At 44.2% G+C, this 18568-nt stretch overlaps 1 protein-coding gene across 2 annotated transcripts in view; it reads left to right on the top strand.

Annotated features, from left to right (window-relative positions):
- The window catches only part of LOC144684736 (dual specificity protein phosphatase 8-like), a 212493-nt gene that overhangs the window by 100058 nt on the left and 93867 nt on the right, over positions 1–18568 (top strand). For both annotated transcript variants that reach the window (XM_078548903.1, XM_078548904.1), the window contains one exon: positions 352–490. In XM_078548903.1, the coding sequence (XP_078405029.1) occupies positions 352–490 (139 nt within the window). The remainder of the gene's footprint in view (positions 1–351; positions 491–18568) is intronic.

Below are 18568 nucleotides of genomic sequence, written 5' to 3'. Positions count from 1 at the left end.
CCATCATATTGGTGTACCAGTGGACAGCTTGACAAATGGAAACTAATGAAATGGGGCATTTTGAACAATTTCCCTGCACAGCCTCTTTAAACACATCCCTGTAATTCATCTTGGTGTACTGGAGAGTGCACTGAAACAAACCCTCCAGCGAGGAAGTCCTTGTTAGAAATGATGTGATTTTCCAGACTTTTCCTCAGTTTCCCCACCACCTCTCCAAACCACTTCAGTCAGGCAATAAATCCTAGTGCTTGGAAAAATCCTATGCTGTTTATACAAAGAGCAGTCTGCTGTGTCCCTCCTGCTGTGTCCCACCCTAACGCTCTCCTTATGTCTCCTTTTCTAACTTTATAGATTGATGTAGAGGGGAAGCAGGAAGTGGTTCTTTACGACCAGTGCACGCGAGACCCGGGCAAGCTGGCGTCGGACAGCTTCACCTCTGTACTCCTTGGCAAGCTGGAGGGCTGCTTCCACTACGTCTCTCTACTGGCAGGTACGGTTTCAACCACTTTTCACTCTGGCTGTTAATGCCTATAATTCCCTTCTTTATTTTAAAAAGAAAAATTACAACTTCCCTGTTGCAGAGTGCTCAGCGTTGTTTGAGATCTGCTTAAGGGTCGTGTTGGGTTACATCCTTTTCTTTAGAAGATCTTGTGGACGTTCAGGGTACAATTCAAAGTATTTCTTTGTGACATGTTTGTCAGGGCTCACCGAAGGATGAAGGGCCAAATGGCCTACCCCTGCTCCTATTTCCTATGTTCCTATGTCTGCTGGCTAAGCGAATTTATTCAGTGAATTGATCCATACCGAACGGGAAGGTCGTAAGTTGAATCCCAGATCTGTGCTGAGTTAGTTGTCCTGAGGAGGGGTGAGAATTCTCCAACTCGCCCTTGGTGACTCAGGGGAAAATTAGCTGGAGCTTCTGCTCTTGATGTCTAGCCAGTGACGTGGTGCTGGGAGTCTGCATGCATGGATGCCAATTGAGGAGAAGGGTTTGGTTTTGATAGCCACTGTGGGCGAAAGTCCTGCCAGTACATGGCTCACACACGAGGAATGGTCGTCTGAGCAAGCTGATGGAGGGCATAGAGCACCCCTGAAGCTAGGCCTCAAAAGGAGGCCGCCATCTTCGAGGGAGAAGAAAGCAAGAGCTGAGGGCAAAAAAAGAGGTGCTTTTCTTTTCGAAAGGAAGTTAATTATGTAAAAATTGCTCCTTGGCTTGGGCAGTGTGATGACACATGTTACAATTGCAGATGGTCTTGTGGCGATTATGTTACTGAATTTGTAATCCCAAGGCCTGGCCCAACAATCTGGAAGGTTGAGTTCGAATCCCACCTTGGTACTTGGAGAATTTCAGTTCAGTTTAAAAAAAAGTCTGCAAAACAAAAAAAATGCCACCAGGTAAAAGTGGGGCAAGTTTCCATTAACCCACCCCATTTATTTTGTCAGAGTCTTTTCAACAATTTTACTGTATCTGAAGGTGATGAAATTGTGTCGGAGCAATGCCAAAGAGGACTGGTAACCACAGGAGGGGCGTAGGCTGCAATGTGCCTGTCATAAGACGCATAGTCTCCTGGAGTCAAGTCTGTGCAGATTATTCACTCCCGAGAATGACAACAGCAACAAGGAACATTAATCGTGGCCACGTCTAAATACTTCCCCTCACCACCCCACTTCAAACTGAGCTTCAATTTGGTCATCAGGTGAGGTGATATCGGTGACAGATCACATCCTGAGTTCAGACTGTGGTTAAACCAGAAATTGAAGACACTCTGGAAGCAGAAATCAAACTTGTGTGGCTAATTGCTCAAAAAGAAAGGGTTTTTCCAGAGCTGTCAATTAGTGGCTGGCATGGAGAACACTTATTGTAGGCTTGGAAAGGCAAAGGCAAGTTCTAAATTTGTTGTAATGACAGGGTATGATGTTCCCCTTTTTTTGTGGGGTACGTGTTTATATCTTTCTGGTAATGCCTGGTGAATGGGTCACAGAGAGCATTGGGATGAGGATAACAATACGTGTCTGCTGATGTCCTTCAGTTGTGGGAGTACCGAGCTGATGGCCTGACGCAACTTGAAAGCAATGCTAGGAACTGGGTTGGGTCTTCTGTAGAACTCTGCCTTAAGACATCAGAACATAAGAACAGGAGTAGACCAATCAAACTGCCTCAAACCTGCTCACTTAGATCACAGTTGAACTGTATCTTAATTTGGTTCTGTAACCCTTAATAACCTTACTACACAAAAACCTAATAATCTCAATTTTGAAATTTTCAATTAACCTAGCTTCAACAGTTTTTTGAGGGTAGGGAGTTCCAGACTTACACTACCCTTTATGCAAAGCAGCATTTTCTGACATCCCCCTGAATGGTCACTTCTAATTTTACAGTTATCCCCCTCGACCTAGACCCCCCCCACCAGAGGAAGTAGTTTATCTCCATCTACTCTATCAACTCCTTTAATCATCACTTTGTTACCTTGTCCCTCACTCCTATTTGACAGATCTTCACTACTTAAGTTCTGCCACAACTCTGTAGCGATCAAAGTGAAAAGTGACACCAGTAGAGCAAGTCTTTAGATTCCACCACCGACGCACAGTGGCAGCAGTGTGTACCATCTACAAGATGCACTGCAGAAACTTACCAAGGCTCCTTTGACAGCACCTCCCAAACCCACGACCACTACCATCTAGAAGGACAAGAGCAGCAGACACATGGGGACACCACCACCTGGAAGTTCCCCTCCAAGTCACTCACCATCCTGACTTGGAAATATGTCACCGTTCCATCACAGTCGTTGAGTCAAAATCCTGGAACTTCCCCCCTAACAGCACTATGGGTGTCCCTACACCACATGGACTGCAGTGGTTCAAGAAGGCAGCTCACCGCCACCTTCTTAAGGGCAACTAGGGATAGGCAATAAATGCTGGCCTAGCCAGTGACACCCATGAATGAATAAAGAAAAATGGGTGGGATTTTATGCCAGCAGGCTTTTACAGTTCCACTGAAGTCAATGGACTTCTGAATGGCTTGCTGCATTTTACGGCCCTGCCCCCACTGTGACTAGGTCTTAAAATTCCACCCACTGGTAACATTCTTCATCTCTAAATCAAAAGGTGCAGTGTTTGAACCGAATGCGAGGCAGCTCTGGTGAGTAGTAACTGGAGCTCCATTCCCTGAATTCTGCAATGATGTCCTGTGGGATACAGGTGGTTCTGGGTGGCCAAGCCATATCTTTTGGATTGTGGGAGTCCATAAAATCATCCCATCATGTAGGACCAACCATCCCATTGGTTGGTAGAGGGATTGTTATGGCTATGGAGGCAGAGTTCATGACACAGCCTGTCAGACTGTTAATTAACCTGCAAGCCTTTCCACTGCTACACATTATTCACCCAAAGGAAGCGTGTGCAGATATGCTAAAAAACTGAAATACTGATGGAAATCCCAGCTGCCAGTCTTTCTACCTGTCAGACCCCTTTGACCCTGAGTAAGATATTGTCACCCAGGACTGCGTGCCTTGTATGTGTTTAAATACAGGGCTTTATGGAGTAAGGATTGTTTGAGCTCTTATTAGGCGGTGGGGGAGGATCTTGATGGCTTGACTATTGGTGTAATCTGTTCACACCTTTCCGTACTACTAGCAGCCACCAGGATCATTTTTATTTGACACCTTATCTTTGATGTAGACTACTCTGGATATGGTACTACCCAACTAACAATAACATGTGGAACTGTATGGGCCTGTGACAGGCCAGCGACACACTGTGCCGCAAGAATGGCGAGACAAAGGACACTCCTGTGCAATTATACAATATACAATTAAATATGTGGGATCAGTTCCAGCGTTCAAAAATGCTGAAGGAAGTTCTTTTCAACTATAGGAAACAGAAGGTTTGGGCAAGCGGGACAGAATTGGGTTGGCGAGGTTGGTGCGCAGGTCGGATGTGCTTGACTGCCTGCCAATCATAATTGTACTGAGAGAGCATTCAATCTGGCAGCAGGTGTGCTGGGGTAGTGAGAGGTCAGCACTAGATTCAAGTTGCCCTCTCCTCTACTTGCTCAGACATCATGTGGCCCAAGTTCTCTTGGCTGTGAGGTGACTCTTCAGATCCTGAATTGCAAGCTGTTCATTTGCATCATTTAATGGAGTCAGACTTTGTGGGGGTAGACCTTAACTTGGTGCACAGGTAAAAGCAAGTCGGCGGCTCATTTTATACAACTCTCACAATATTTATTTCCCATTAACTTCATTGGGAGAGATGCATAAAACACCGTACTGGTTGGCTGTCACCTGTTTTACACTATTGAACAAAGTCGAGATGAACCAAGCTGTGTGGTACTCAATCAGCACTGTGTGCACATTTGGAACAGAACAACTGCACAACCACCACCACTGCTCATGTAGAAAGGAGCCTCACAAATTGTAAATTTGTCTTTTGTTCACAGGTTAGCAAGCTTGTGTTCAAGGGAAGTTTATTTTCTGCTAACACTTTGTTTTTTTAGAAATGTTGTCTTCAGGTGTTAAAACTGCCTTCTGAAAAGATTATCATTGCTTGTTTCTGTTAGCTTATTAGCAAGTTCTGCAAAAATGTTTGCTACTTCTTTCAGGTTTGTGATTTGCGAGAATTAAATGTTTCTGCGACTGTCTATCTGCGTGGGAAGGTTTTGCTTGAATCAAGAGCTGCTCCATATCTTTGTTACATGTACAAAGACAAATGCAGAGGGTAGAGGTCGAGACAAGTTTGACTCCAGTTCGCTGACCTTCAAGGTGTTTTTGCATGCAGTGCTTCTGTACTTAAGGTCATAGGACAATGCCTTCCATGCGTTTACATTAACAGCTTCCTCTCTCAATGACAGAATCATAAACTTTAACGATATAGCCCTCTGATTCTCTTGTTAGGATAATGGAGGCATTTAGATCAGTATGAACACGGGAGCTAACATGTGGATATCGCTCTCCTGAGAATCTTAATACAGATATACTGGTCCAAAAATATTTACAAGAACAATGATCCCCCCAATGAGTTACTGGTCTCTTCAGCGTGGTACTGGTCTCCCCAGTGAAGCACTAGTCTCCCCATGAGGTATTGCTCTCCCCAGTCTGATACTAGTCTCTTCAGTGAGATACTGGTCTCTCCAGTGTGGTACAGTTCTTTCTGGTGTGGTACATGTCTCCCTGGTGGGGTACAGGCCTCCCCACCATATTACTGATCCTGCCAACGTAGTACAGGTCTCCCCAGCGTGGTCTTTTATATTGTTTCATGGGGTGTGGGCATGGCTGGCTAGTCCAGCATTTGTTGCCCATCCCTAGTTGCCCTTGAAAAGGTGGTGGTGAGCCGCCTTCTTGCTTAGTTATGCCACTTTGATAGGCATCAGGATTTGCTGAATCATAGGAAAGTTTAACTTGGGTAAATTGTAGTTTTTATGCATGCCAGTCCCCCAGGTCGAACAACCATCGAGCTTGGGAAACTCCTGACCTTTGCTCAGTGCTGTACCAAGTGGTGCAGTCATACATTGAGCTGACTGGAAACCCAGGCTAGTACTTTTCTGTCAAAGAAATTTGGAGATTCTTGAACTGCTGCAGACCATCTGGTGTAGGTACACACCCACAGTGCTGTTCAGGAGCAAATTCTAGGATTTTGACCCAGCAACAATGAAAGAACGGTGATATATTTCCAAGTCAGGATCATGTGTGGCTCAGAGGGGAACTGTGATGTTCCCATGTGTCTTCTGCCCTTGTCCTTCTAGGTGGTAGAGGTCGAAGGTTTGGGGGGTGATGTTGAAGGAGCCTTGGCGAGTTGCTGCAATGCACCTTGTAGATGGTACACACTGATAATACTGTGTGTCAATGGTGGAGGGAGTGAATCTTCAAGTTGGTGGATGGAGTGCTGATCAAGCGGTTGCTTTGCCCTGGATGATGTCGAGCTTCTTGAGTGTTGTTGGAGCTGCACTCACCCAGGCAAATGGAGACTATTCCATCACACTCCTGAGTGAGCCTTGTAGATGGTGTACAGGCTTTGGGGAGTCAGGAGGTGAGTTACTCACTGCAAAATTTGACCTGCCCTTGTAGCCACAGTATTTATATGGCTAGTCCAGTTCAGTTTCTGGTCTATGGTAACCCCTGGATGTTGATGGTGGGAGATTCAGCGATGGTAATGCCATGGAATGTCAAGGGAAGATTTTTAGATTTCGGCTTCTTGGAGATGGTCTTTGCCTGGCACTCGTGTAGTGTGAATATTACTTATCAACCCAAGCCTGAATGTTGTCCAGGTCTTGCTGCTAATGGATACGAACTGCTGCAGTGTCTAAGGATACATTATGCAAATTACATTAGGCAAGTAATCCTGTGCTGTAGTTAAACCAGGTTAACACCTAATTTTTAGGAATTAGGTCCTGTTCTTGGCATGCCCTCCTGAACCAGCATTGATCCCTTGGCTTGATGGTAATGGCAGAGTGAGAGATATGCTGGGCCATGAGGTTACAGATTGTGGTTCAGTTCTGCTGCTGCTGTTGGCCCACACCACCTCATGAATGCCCAGTTTTGAGTTGCTGGATTTGTTTTGAATATATCCCATTTGGCACGGTGGTAGTACCATACAACACAATGGAGGGTATGCTCAGTGTGAGGACAAGACTTCGACTCCACAAGGACTGTGGGGTGGTCACCCTTACCTATACTGTCATGAGCAGATGCATCTGCGACAGCTAGATTGGTGAGGACAAGGTCTAGGAGGTTTTTCTACGAGGTGTTGTTGGTTCTCTCACCACCTGCTGTAAACCCAGTCTAGCAGCTATGTCTTTTAGGAATTGTCCAGCTCTGTCAGTAGTGCTGCTACTGAGCCACTCTTGGTGATAGGTACTGAAGGCTCCCCACCCAGAATATATTATGTGCCCTTGTCACCTTCAGTGTTTCGTCCAAGTGGTGTTCTATATGGAAGAGTACTGATTCATCAGCTGAGGGATTGCAGTAAGTGGTAATCAGTTGGAGGTTTTCTTGACCATGTTTGACCTGATGCCATGAGACCTCATGAGGTTCTGAGTCAATGTTGAGGATCCCAGGGCAATCCCCTCCCACTATGCCACCACCTCTGCTGTCCTATTGACAGATCCAAGGATGGTGATAGTGGTGTCTGGGACATTAGTTGTAACGTCTTGGTGAGTCTAAATCAGTGAGTCAGGCAGTCGCTTGACTAGTCTGTGGAACAGCTCTCCCAATTTTGGCTCAAGCCAGTAAGGAGGACATTGCAGGGTCATCAGGACTGGTTGTGCTGTTGTTGTTTCTGGCGTCTGAGTCAAGTCAGATGGTCTATCCAGTTTTATTCCTTATTATCTTTTCTGTAGCAGTCTGAAACAACTGAGTGCCTTGCTAGGCTATTCCAGAGGGCATTTAAGAGTCAACCACATTGCTGTGGGTCTGGAGTCATATGTAGGCCAGACCAGGTAAGGACAACAGGTTTCCTTCCCTAAAGGACATTAGTGAACCAGATGGGTTTTTACAACAATCATGACAGCATTACAGAGACTAGCTTTCAATTCCAGCATTTTTTTATTAATCAATTGAATTAATTGAATTCCATAGAACCAGGCATTAGCCTGGGCTTCTGGATTACTTATCCAGTTACATTAACACTATGCCACTATCTCCCTGCAGTGTTACAGGTCTCCCTGATGAGGTGCATTTCTCCCAATGCGGTGCGATTCTAACTGATGCAATGTTGGTCTCCTCATGCAGTTCAATGGGTGAAATCTGCAATTGAAACCGTAAAGTTATCCTGAGTGTCAACAATTCTGAGGATGTTACTTAAGCTCCATTGACAGCTGTAGAAGCAACAACACTGCCAGCTTTAGTGTAATAATATATTGTGTGCTATATTAATACTAACTCCTAATTTAGGCATCACCATTCTGTGACACATTGTCACACCTGCAGTGGTGGACTTCTATTAAATGCCGCTTTGGAAGCTATGGAAGCACACTTTAGACACGCTCGCTGCCAATTTTTAATGCTCTAGCCAGAAAACGGCCAGGGACTGTGGGAGGGGCCCCGATGCTGGAATGCCAACGGGAGGTCCTCCAGCAATCAGAGGTCAGCAGCCCAATAACCAAGGTACCCAAGTGAGCGCTGGTGACCTGAGGGCCCTGACAGCAAGTGACAAGGGCAGGTAAGTTACTTCTCACTTTTAAAATGCCACAGCTGTCTGACCATGATCCTGGGGTCAACTGCTCTAGTGGATGGCCAGCAACAGTAGCTGTGGCCTGGCAGCCATTATGAGTCTGGGGGTGTAGGTCATTCACTTGATCTATTGTCACCCACCTCCTTTTCACCCTGAGCCCATCGCTGGAAATCCCAGTTGGCGTGGGAACAGGCAACCTTAATAGGCCCCTTAATTAAATTTAATTGGTCTCGATTGGCTACCTGCCACTTGCCAGCGGGCAGCCAATCCAACCCCAAGCTGGCCTTTTTCAAAATGAACTGGCATGGAGGCCAGGAATGCCGAATTGCACATTCACCAGCCTCGGATCTGGGCCCCAACATGTTTTTAACATCCACCCCACATGTCTTGATCACTTCACCTACGGCATCACTAATTCATTCTGAGGGAAATCCGAGTGGTATTGACTTTCCTGGGCAATGCCAGGCAGGATCCACCATCTTCTTGGAATATGTAATTAATTTGGCCAGATGCTCATGTGTAGATTAGGGCTGGACGCACAATGTTTTAATTAGGGGCTAAATTTTCCCTAGTTGGAAAAAAAACAGGAGAGGGGACCATTCGGGTACCCGATGCCACTCACCACTATAGCGCAGCCACCTGCTTAATTTTCCAGAAGGCGACAGCCGCCTCCATGTTCACTGTCCAAATTGGGGTGGCAGGCAGCTTAAGAAAGTGGGGGGATTAGTCAGAGCACACTGAAAGTGAAGGGTGGCCGGCAGTCCCGCTGTGAAGGTTGGGTGTTGATGGAGTAGGAGAGACCACAAAACATGGAGGTGCCATATTGCTAATGGTACTGGCCCTCACACCCAGCACTGTTCATCTCTAGGTGAAACAAATACATTTGCAAGCTTTTGCAGGTGGATGTCCTGATGATTGCCAATTTGGTGAACACCACGAATGCATCTCATGGCGCACTGACCTCCTGCTGTGCCTTCACCTCCTGTGAGTAGGTGAGCTGCAGATAAAATAGGGGTCCCGAGCAATGCAGGCAACATTGCAGTCCATTTGGGAAATTCCCATTAATTGCCTCAACAATCGTCTTAACTGTCTTTCTGCCACTTCCAGGCGGGTTGCACACCCGCCTCCAGGGGTGGAATTTTACACTGGGGGATTTTACGTTCGCACCAAAGTCAATGGAGTTTAGAACAGTTCACCGCGTTTTACAGCCCCGTCCCCACCACGACGGGAACGTAAAATTCCAGCCCAGGAAAAGTGCGAAGGAGGCTTGATCACGTCGAGAAACCGGCCTGACACTTTATTCTAAATTTTCCAGCCTCCACCTCCAAAGTCACCACCCACAGAGCTGGGAAAGTTCTGCCATTGGAATGGAGTGTTGTGCTGATATATGAATGGGATACCATCCACAATGAGAAAAATGTGGAGATGCGACATTGGAATATTGTACTAAGACTGTGTTTCAAGATAAAATAGATTCCACATACAGTGGCAGCAATTATGGGCAGTACATTCAGTGATTTATACTTGTTTAAGATAAGCATTTCTTCAAATCCTGAAGACTTTCTCTGCAATTATATAGTAACGGACAAGAAGCTTAGCTCCATTTTCTTGTGGGATTGTTGGCAAGATCAGACTAATTTAATTGCTACTGTAATAATACCAAAGCCAGGTTTATGCTTTGATGTAATATTTTTGAGAGTGTGATATTCAAAAATAAATCCAGGTATCTAAACATGCACAATTGTATTTAGATGCATTAGATGAGGAATGGACAATTTTTCTCAACTTCTCCCACAGAGCCCAGAGAGTACAGAGAGCATTGGAACTGTCTATTTGGAATGACAGCGTCTTGTCAGGTGATCTTAGCCTGTCACGTGAGAGGCTGCAAAGGAGGACAGTCGAGCAGCTGACACAGTTTGCTCACCATCTGGCTGCCAGCGCTCAAGCAGAAAGAGAAAGAAAAAGAACATTCCCTTTGTGATCCTGTGAACTCTTCACTTCCTAATTAGGCCATCAGTGAACTTATGGTGGGGGGTAGTCAAGGTCATTGTATATAAAATGGTTGTCCATTGTTGCTCGCCACAACAAATAAGAACAGGGATTTTCCCGCAAACCAGTGCCTATATAACAAAATGCGCCCATAGGAATACAAGGAGGTGGGAAGAGAATAATATTTTGCTGAGGTTGCTGTGAAAGAAAATGGGAATCAAAGCTGTGAATAATCCCCTTAATTATTTATTTTCCATGTGGGCCCTTCAGAGTGAAGGTTGGTAGCTCTGTAGTGTAGGACGCTGCTCATGAGACATTCGGGGATAAATTCTACCAAGCAGCAGTCCCAGTGCATTGCTTCAGGCAATGGGGAGCACATTTTGGGGTATTCAGGATAAAAGGCTGGACTGTTCCCACTGTTCAGAGTTTTTCATTGGTAGCCCCGAGTGACAACAACTTGCATTTATATAGCACCCGTAACATGGTAAAAAATGTCCAAGGTGCATTGCAGAAGCATAACACATACAAGAAGTTGACAGCTAACCAAAGAAGGAGATATTAGGACAGGTGACCTAAAGACTTGGTCAAAGAGCTAAGTTTTAAGAACCCTTAAAGGAGGGGGAGAAAAGTGGAGAGACAGAGAGGGTTAAGGGGGGATTTTTTTAGGGAGCTTGGGCCCTAGACATCTGAAGGCATGACCGTCAATGGTGGGACAAAGGAAGCTGGAGATGTACAACAACAACTTGTACCATGATCTTAGACCAATACAGATTGATGCTTGACTGCCCTGATGACATTTCATGTACAAATCTTACATCCGATAGAGATGGAAGATCCAGGCTCGACTTCTTGAACCTAGGTCATCTTTTGTACACCCAGCTCTACCTCACCACCAGTTCTCTCCACTCTTCCACTGTTATCAGGACTGCTTATCCGACATCAAGTAATAGAGGAGCAGGAATTTCCTCCAATTAGATATTGGGAAGACTAAGCCATTGTTTTCAGTTACCGCTCTGAACTCTGTTCCCTAACTATACCTCTCCCTGGCAACAGTCTGAGATTAAACCAGCCTGTTCACAACACTGGTGTCACTTTTGATCCTGAGACGAGCTTCCAATCTCATATTAGTGCCATCTCTAAAACTGCCTATGTGCACCTCTGTAACATTTCTCGTCTCAGTTCATCTGCTACTGAAACCATCATCCATGCCTTCATTACCTCTAAACTGGACTATTCTAACACACTCCTGGCTGGTGTCCCACACTCTACCCTCTGTAAACTTGAGGCCATCTAAATCTCTGCTGCTCGTGTCTTAACTCACACCAAGTCCCGTTCTCCTATCAGCCCTGACATACACTGGCTCCCGACCAGGCAACATCTTGATTTTAAAAATCTCATCTTTCTTTTCAAATTCCTCCAGGGCCTTGCCCCTCCCTATCTCTGTAATCTCCTCCAGCCCCACAACCCCCTGAGATATCTGCCCTCCTCTAATCCTGACCTCTCGTGCATTCCAAATCATAATTGCTGCATCATTGGTAGCCATGCCTTCATTTGCCTTGGCCCCAGGCTCTAGAGTTCTGCTCCCTGCACCTCTCTGCCTTTCTACCCCACTTTCCCCCTTAAAGACACTTCTTAAAGCCTCCCTCTTAGACCAAGCTTTTGATCATTTGACCTTTAATATCCATATGTGGCTCGGTGTCATACTTTGTTTTACAATGCTGTAAATGTAAATTGTTGTTGTTGTAGGACTATGACTCTCTGAAAGGAGGGATGAGTAGAGCATGTCTTCTGGGGAGAAGGTCTGAATCTGAATAAACCTAAAATCCCCATTCCCCTCAATCCAACAATCACTGACAAAATCTCCTCATAAAGAAACAGCAGACCAAACCTTCATCCTTCCATCTAGGAAAGATGATAGACACGTAGATATCTCGGAGGGCTATGGGGTTGGAGGAGATTACGGAGATAGGGAGGAGCAAGGCCCTAGGGGGATTTGAAAACAAGGATGAGAATTTTAAAATCAAGATATTGCCTGATCAGGAGCCAGTGTAGGTCAGGAGTGATAGGAGAACGGGACTTGCTATGAGCTAAGACATGAGCAGTAGAGGTATAGATGGCCTCAAGTTTACAGAGGGTAGAATGTGGGAGACCAGCTAGGAGTGTGTTGGAATAGTCGAGTTTAGAGGTAATGATGGCATAGACAATGGTTTCAGCAGCAGGGATAAGTTCATATTGCTCCCCTTTGCTGATGGCTGAAGAGGCCAATCCTCGAGAGGCAGGTTCCATCACATGAAACTACCAAGTGTCATTGTGGATTGTTGTTTTCAGCATTGGAATCTGTTGCCAAGCCCCTTTAGCCACTGGCCATCGTGGTGGTGCACACCAGCCCACAGGAGATGTCACCATTTCATCCGCTAGTGACTCCCAGGTTTGATAATCGATGTTTAGGGCCTTCACATCACACTCAAAAGCATCCTTGATAAGGAACTTTGGGTGTCTTTCTGGCCATCTGGCTCCGGCCAGCTCACCATAAAGAAAGTCCTTGGGTTTGCGACCATTTTCCATCCTGCGGACATGCCAGAGTTAACAAAGCCACCTCTGTTTGATGAGTGCTAACAAACTTGGAAGCTCAGCCTCCGAAAGGACTGCCACATTCATGGTTTGGTCCTGCCAGGACATACCTATAATGCGGCACAGACAGTGAAGATGGAAATTGTTTAGTTTCCTTTCTTGATAGCTGTAGGTCAGCCATGTTTCACAGCCATACAACAAGGCACTGAGAACACAGGCCTTATAAACCATCAGCTTGGTCCTAAGGGTCAGCAAGATGCCATTCCATGTGTGTATCGTGAGTCGCCCAAAGGTGGTAGCTGCTTTCCCTGTGTGTGTATCAAGTTCTGCATCAAGGGACAGATTGTCTGTCACCGTGGACCCAAGGGTGTTATTTATTGTCTATAGGGATGGAAATGTAACGTCTTGTCACATGATGTTTATAGTCAGGGAGAACAAGTTACAGGCATTGGAGAGACAACCCTTGAGTCTTTGTAGCTAAGTTTCCATGTGGGTTCCTATAGTGCAGCATCAGAGTGAAGAATAAAGTGCAACAGGGTTCTGTCCTAGCGCACCACCCCCACGCCCCCCGCTGTTAGGCATCTTCTCCGTGCTCCCAATCTTTGCCTGTCTACTTGCTTACTAGGTCAGACTGCAAGCTCTACTCTACAATCTATGAAGACTGAAAGTGAAGACAAAAACATATTGCATTCTGATCAGAGAACTCCTCATGAACAGATACAAAACTTGCAATTATGTAACGCCTTTCACAATCTGATGATGTCCAAAGCACTTTACAGAAAACAAAGTGTTCTTGAAGTGTTGTCATATAGGAAATACAGCAGTCAGTTTGCGCAGAGCAATGTCCCACAGACAACAATGAGATAATGACCAGGAAATCTGTTTTAGTGATGCTAGTTGAGAGGTAACTATCAGCCAGGATACTAAGCAGAACTATTCTTCACAATAGTTCTACAGGATCTTTTACACCCATTGAGTGCTCAGCCAGTTTAATGCTTCAACCAAAGAACAGCACCTCTGACAGTGTAGTGCTCCCTCAGTACTGCACTGAAGTGTGAGCATAGATTTTGTTCAGTAGTTTGTGTCCATGATCTTCCAATTCAGAGATAAAAGTGCTGCCAACTGAGTCATGTCTGACACAAGTTCTTTTTGATAGAGGAAAAACTTCAAGCTCTGATTCAATTTATCTTTCAGCGGCAGGAATTGAGTTTGCAGCTGGTTCAATTTTGGACACAGAGTTGGAGATAGAAAACTGAAACTACAAAGTATATACCGCCAATAGGCAGTAGGTAGGGATCTTATCCCAAATGCTGTATGTATGTGTGCATGTGCTTGTATGTGTGTGGTCATTCTATGTATACAATGAAACCTGAATAAGCCCGTTCAATTCAATACAATCCCAAAGTTATTGAGTTTTCCCATTTTGATTGCTACTGGGCAAAGCACAGTTGAAATCTGATAAACACATAAGTCATTCGCCAAGGAATGTTTTGCTTGGATCCAAGTTCCTATAAACATTTGATAAAAATAGCCTGTTTGCAAATTTTTGTGCCACAGCCCATTTAATCATTCATTCAGCAATCCAGTTTAACGATAAACAACCAAAAACACTCAACAAAATGATTGGACTGTAAAAATATGCTGTTGTGCCTTCTGTTACATTTAGCTGTGGACTGATTTATCTAGTGAATGAGCATCGTAAAGTGGATAATTTGACAGAAATTTTATGTATGGCTCATGATTTTGAATTTAACTGTTGTGCTTAGTTAATACTTAGTTAATTGTATAGAGTGAGGTTGAATAGAAAGTATTGTAAAATGGGAAAGACTATAATGCATTGGATTTGAAGTGGGAGAGAATGGGAAGGAGATTATTTCACTGAGCTTCCATGTAATGGAAGTGAATGTGGTTTAGTTCTATATAATGGAAGTGAATGTGTTTTACTTCTGTATAATGGAAGTGACTGTGTTTTACTTCTGTATAATGGAAGTAAATGTGTTTTACTTCTGTATAATGGAAGTGAATGTGTTTAAGTTCTGTATAATGAAAGTGAGTGAGATATGGTCTCCAATGAGACCAATAACTTTCAAAATACAGTTGAATTTTTCAGCGACTGACGAAAAGGATCGTAAGGCAAGATTTTGTGTTTAAAGACTTTAACTGTAACAAATAAACCAAAATCAACATAGATCAAACACTACTTAACAGGCAACTAATACACCAACTTAAAGAAAATGTACTTATTCATTAACCAATTAATGCAATAGAAATATGCCATGAAATATGTTTTAACTTTACGCCACGCTTCTAGCAGATGGGGAGCAATATAAGATTAAGTCTCAAGGCACTCCCAGACTCTGGCAGGCTCTCTTCTCCCTGCCACACAAGGTTGAATCTTCCAATGTCCTTTGGAAATTGGTCCACTCAGACAAAGTAATCCAGAACAGACTGCCACCAGCAAGGCCCATGTCAGCCACTTCTGGTTCCTTAAACCTCAAAGTCCTGTCAGTCCTGTTCCCTTCCTTTTGAACAGAAAACCAACTTTTACAAGCATTCTGCTTAGCTGTTAACACAAAAATAATCTTTTCCTCTGCTCTTCACAGCAGCAACACTTTCTGCCTCTCTATCACCCTCCATGCCTCGGTATCTCTGTGTTTCAGGTGTGAAACCTGTCATTTGATTTTCAATACATTTCAGTTACAGATCATATGGGGCTGTCTCCAGGCAGCATTAGTATCATCACCACCCACTACTATCCATCCAGGATATTTCATTTTCACCTTAAATTACAGAAGACATTTTAAAACATAACTGTCTCATAAAGTCTTGTATTTGTATCTATGGTGTTTAGTCCATTGAGGTTCAGTATAATGAAAGTGCATGGGTTTAGCCCAGTGAGGTTCTATACAGGGTGAGAGTGAATGGAAAGTGGTTATGCGCATTGACTAATAACCAGTGGGAGTGAATGGAATATGTTTGGATGAATTACACTTGGACCAATTTCTCACTGATCTTGAGCCAATTACAGTGAATATTCTTGTGCTGGGTTTGTGTTTGGAAGAAGACATTAGACTGCTGGTGAGGATTCGGTGCTGACTACAGCTGGATTTGACTCTTCTTAGAAGTGTTAACATTCAGTGCATTTTCTAAATGCATCGTTGTTCACTGAAAGCATATCACATGATTGTCCAACTGAAAATTTGCGTAATGACTTCTGTTTTGTTCTTTGCTTTAATGGGTTCATTAAGTATAATTCGAGCGTCAGTAATGAAGAGGAATCAGATTGTGCAGAACTGGGTTAAATGCTTGATCTGATGACACTACAAATGGTAGGTTGTCTGGGTTGAATAATGAAACATGAGCTTTTCTAATTATATCTATAAATTATAATGTAATGACATTTTTGCCTCCCCTAAGAAATAAAATGATACTTACAAAATAAAAACTTCCACAGAATGACAACATTTTAATGCACACACAGTTTCTTATGACACATCCGTTTGCCGTTGAATGCAGTGGAGGATTACATACACACACACACACACACACCATATTCCACCCCCCCAAATGCAGTTAACTAAATCACATTTGTCCCATGACTGAAGCATGGTCCACAAGTAAGAATCCAGATGCAACTAATTGCATTTCTGATTAGTGAATAAAAAGCAAGCAATAGACACTGTAGTTGAGCACATGACTTCAAAACTCATGTCACACCACGATTACATGAACTTTAAGCTTTTGTGCATTTACTGGTAAAATGTTGAGTTGAAAAGCAGAGTTGTGAGAGTGCTTTTTGTTTGCTGTGAGTGCTCTGCTTGTTTTGATGAATGGCTGTCAATGTTTAAGTAAATTTACATATGAAGTACATTTACCTGTATTGTTTGAGTGTATGTAGGGGGATTTTCACTGAAATTAGTGCATGTGGTGAAAACAATGTTGCCTCAGAAGCAACAGTGGCTAGTTGGTAATTCCTATTGAACAACAACAACACTGAGGCCTCCAAAAGCACCATGGCCCACCTAAAAAGGTGGTTTTCTCCAGTGCCTCAGGTGGTTTTTGGGAGGGTGTTGGCTACAGAACAGTGTCTCTTAAAGGAGTCTTCATAGTCTTCAGTAGGTTAGCAGTGAGTCTTTATTGACTACTTATAACTATATACATATATACAGTGAAGGGTACAGGCAAGGAGCTGTCTCCATGTCTCTGCTCAACACCACACTGTCTGAGTTATGTGCCTTTTTACATCACTGTGTGGACGGTACTGTGCTCTGTTCCACATTAACCCTGTTTGTGCCAGACCCTTATACTTCACCTCCCCCCAAGTCTTTATGCAATGTATATGAAGTTACACTAGTTTACTTCATTCTTACATTATCAGTCTCATGTATTTATATTATTGTTACCACATTATTGATATTCATACACTATCACCACTACAATATTCTCGCTACCACATACCCCTCTTCAAATCCTTGAATTTTAAAGTTCAGGCTGTCTAGAGGTCTTATAACCCTTCCATATTTCGTTCACCATTCCGTCAGAGGAGTGGTAAGCTCTGTTGATTCTAGTTTTTGCTGTTGGCTTGGAGGTTGGACTGGCATTCGGGTATGGTTTCATTCTTTTCTTCCATTCCTTCGTGTTGAACCTTAGTTGGCTGGCTCAGCTGTTGTGTTGATCAGTGGTTGCTGCTATTGTAAATCATTTCTTGCAGGGTGGATGAACATTGTATTCATCTCCTTGGAGCTTCTTTCTCTTCCTTTTCCTCCATTTAGGCAGTCTTGATGTGCTATGCGGGTGAAGAAGAGCATTCCTGTGGCGAGAAGCAGGTTTAGTGGTATGCTTACCTCTGTTTGTTGTTGTCAGTGGTGGGAGACTGCTACCAGGTTCCAGCATCTCTTGTGGTCGTAGCACGCTGGCTGGAAGTGTGTGCATGGTGGTTGCTGTGTTGACTAGTATCTTTGTTGTAGTTAGAGGTAGAGGCTTCCCAGAGTGATCACTCTGTTATACCACTTCCACTGGAAGCATCACGGTTATCTTGTGGACAGTGGGCTGGTCCAACCACTGGGGGTTTTCTGGGACCTGCAATGAGAATGAACAAAACTGTTCCGTAAAGAAAGAAGAGTTCAGAGCTGAAGTCCGAGTGTGAATACCTTTAGCATTTGAGTACTCAGGACCATGCTGTTCTGGTTGGCTAACAACAGCGGTTGTCTTGACATCCTCTGCCGTCTGGGGAAGATCCAAGGCTATGCAGGCATCCCCGCAGGCAATCCTGCTCAGGAGAGAAAAAGGCTGGTGATGGATGACATACATCAGCTCAGAGATCCTTTTGTCGCCATACCTCAGTGGTTCTAGGATCATGAAGGAAGTTGGTTTCCTTCTGCTCTGTAAAGTGGAGTGTCCATTGTTCAAAGCCAGAGATCTTTGAGCCATGGTTCCTTGTCTGATAGGACTGTAATGCTGGCAATTGAATCTAACATAAGTTTTACTAAATGGCCATGGACAAAGATGTCTGCATTCCAAAATGAAGAACCACAATCCTTGACCTCACCCAGGAAGCATGGCAGGAAGCATTCAGGGTTTCTGGTCTCAAACTTGTGGATTACTTTTGTGCCTTCTATGCATTTCTGATGTTTTGACTTGCACAGTTTACCAAAGTGCCCCTGTGTGTTACAGTGGAAGCATTGGGCCGTACTCCCAGGACACTGATCTTTTCAGTGAGGGCGCTTCGCATCACAGCACTGGCAAGGTCGCTCTGCTGGGCATTTCAGGAATTGCTTTCCCTGACTTTGGTTGTCTCTGTGCCTTTGTGACCTGATAAACTGGACTGAGGGTTGGCTTCTGT

Source organism: Cetorhinus maximus, chromosome 9 (assembly GCF_964194155.1).
Source record: "Cetorhinus maximus chromosome 9, sCetMax3.hap1.1, whole genome shotgun sequence".
Taxonomy (NCBI): Eukaryota; Metazoa; Chordata; class Chondrichthyes; order Lamniformes; family Cetorhinidae; genus Cetorhinus; species Cetorhinus maximus.
This window is presented reverse-complemented; position numbering and strand designations above follow the sequence as displayed.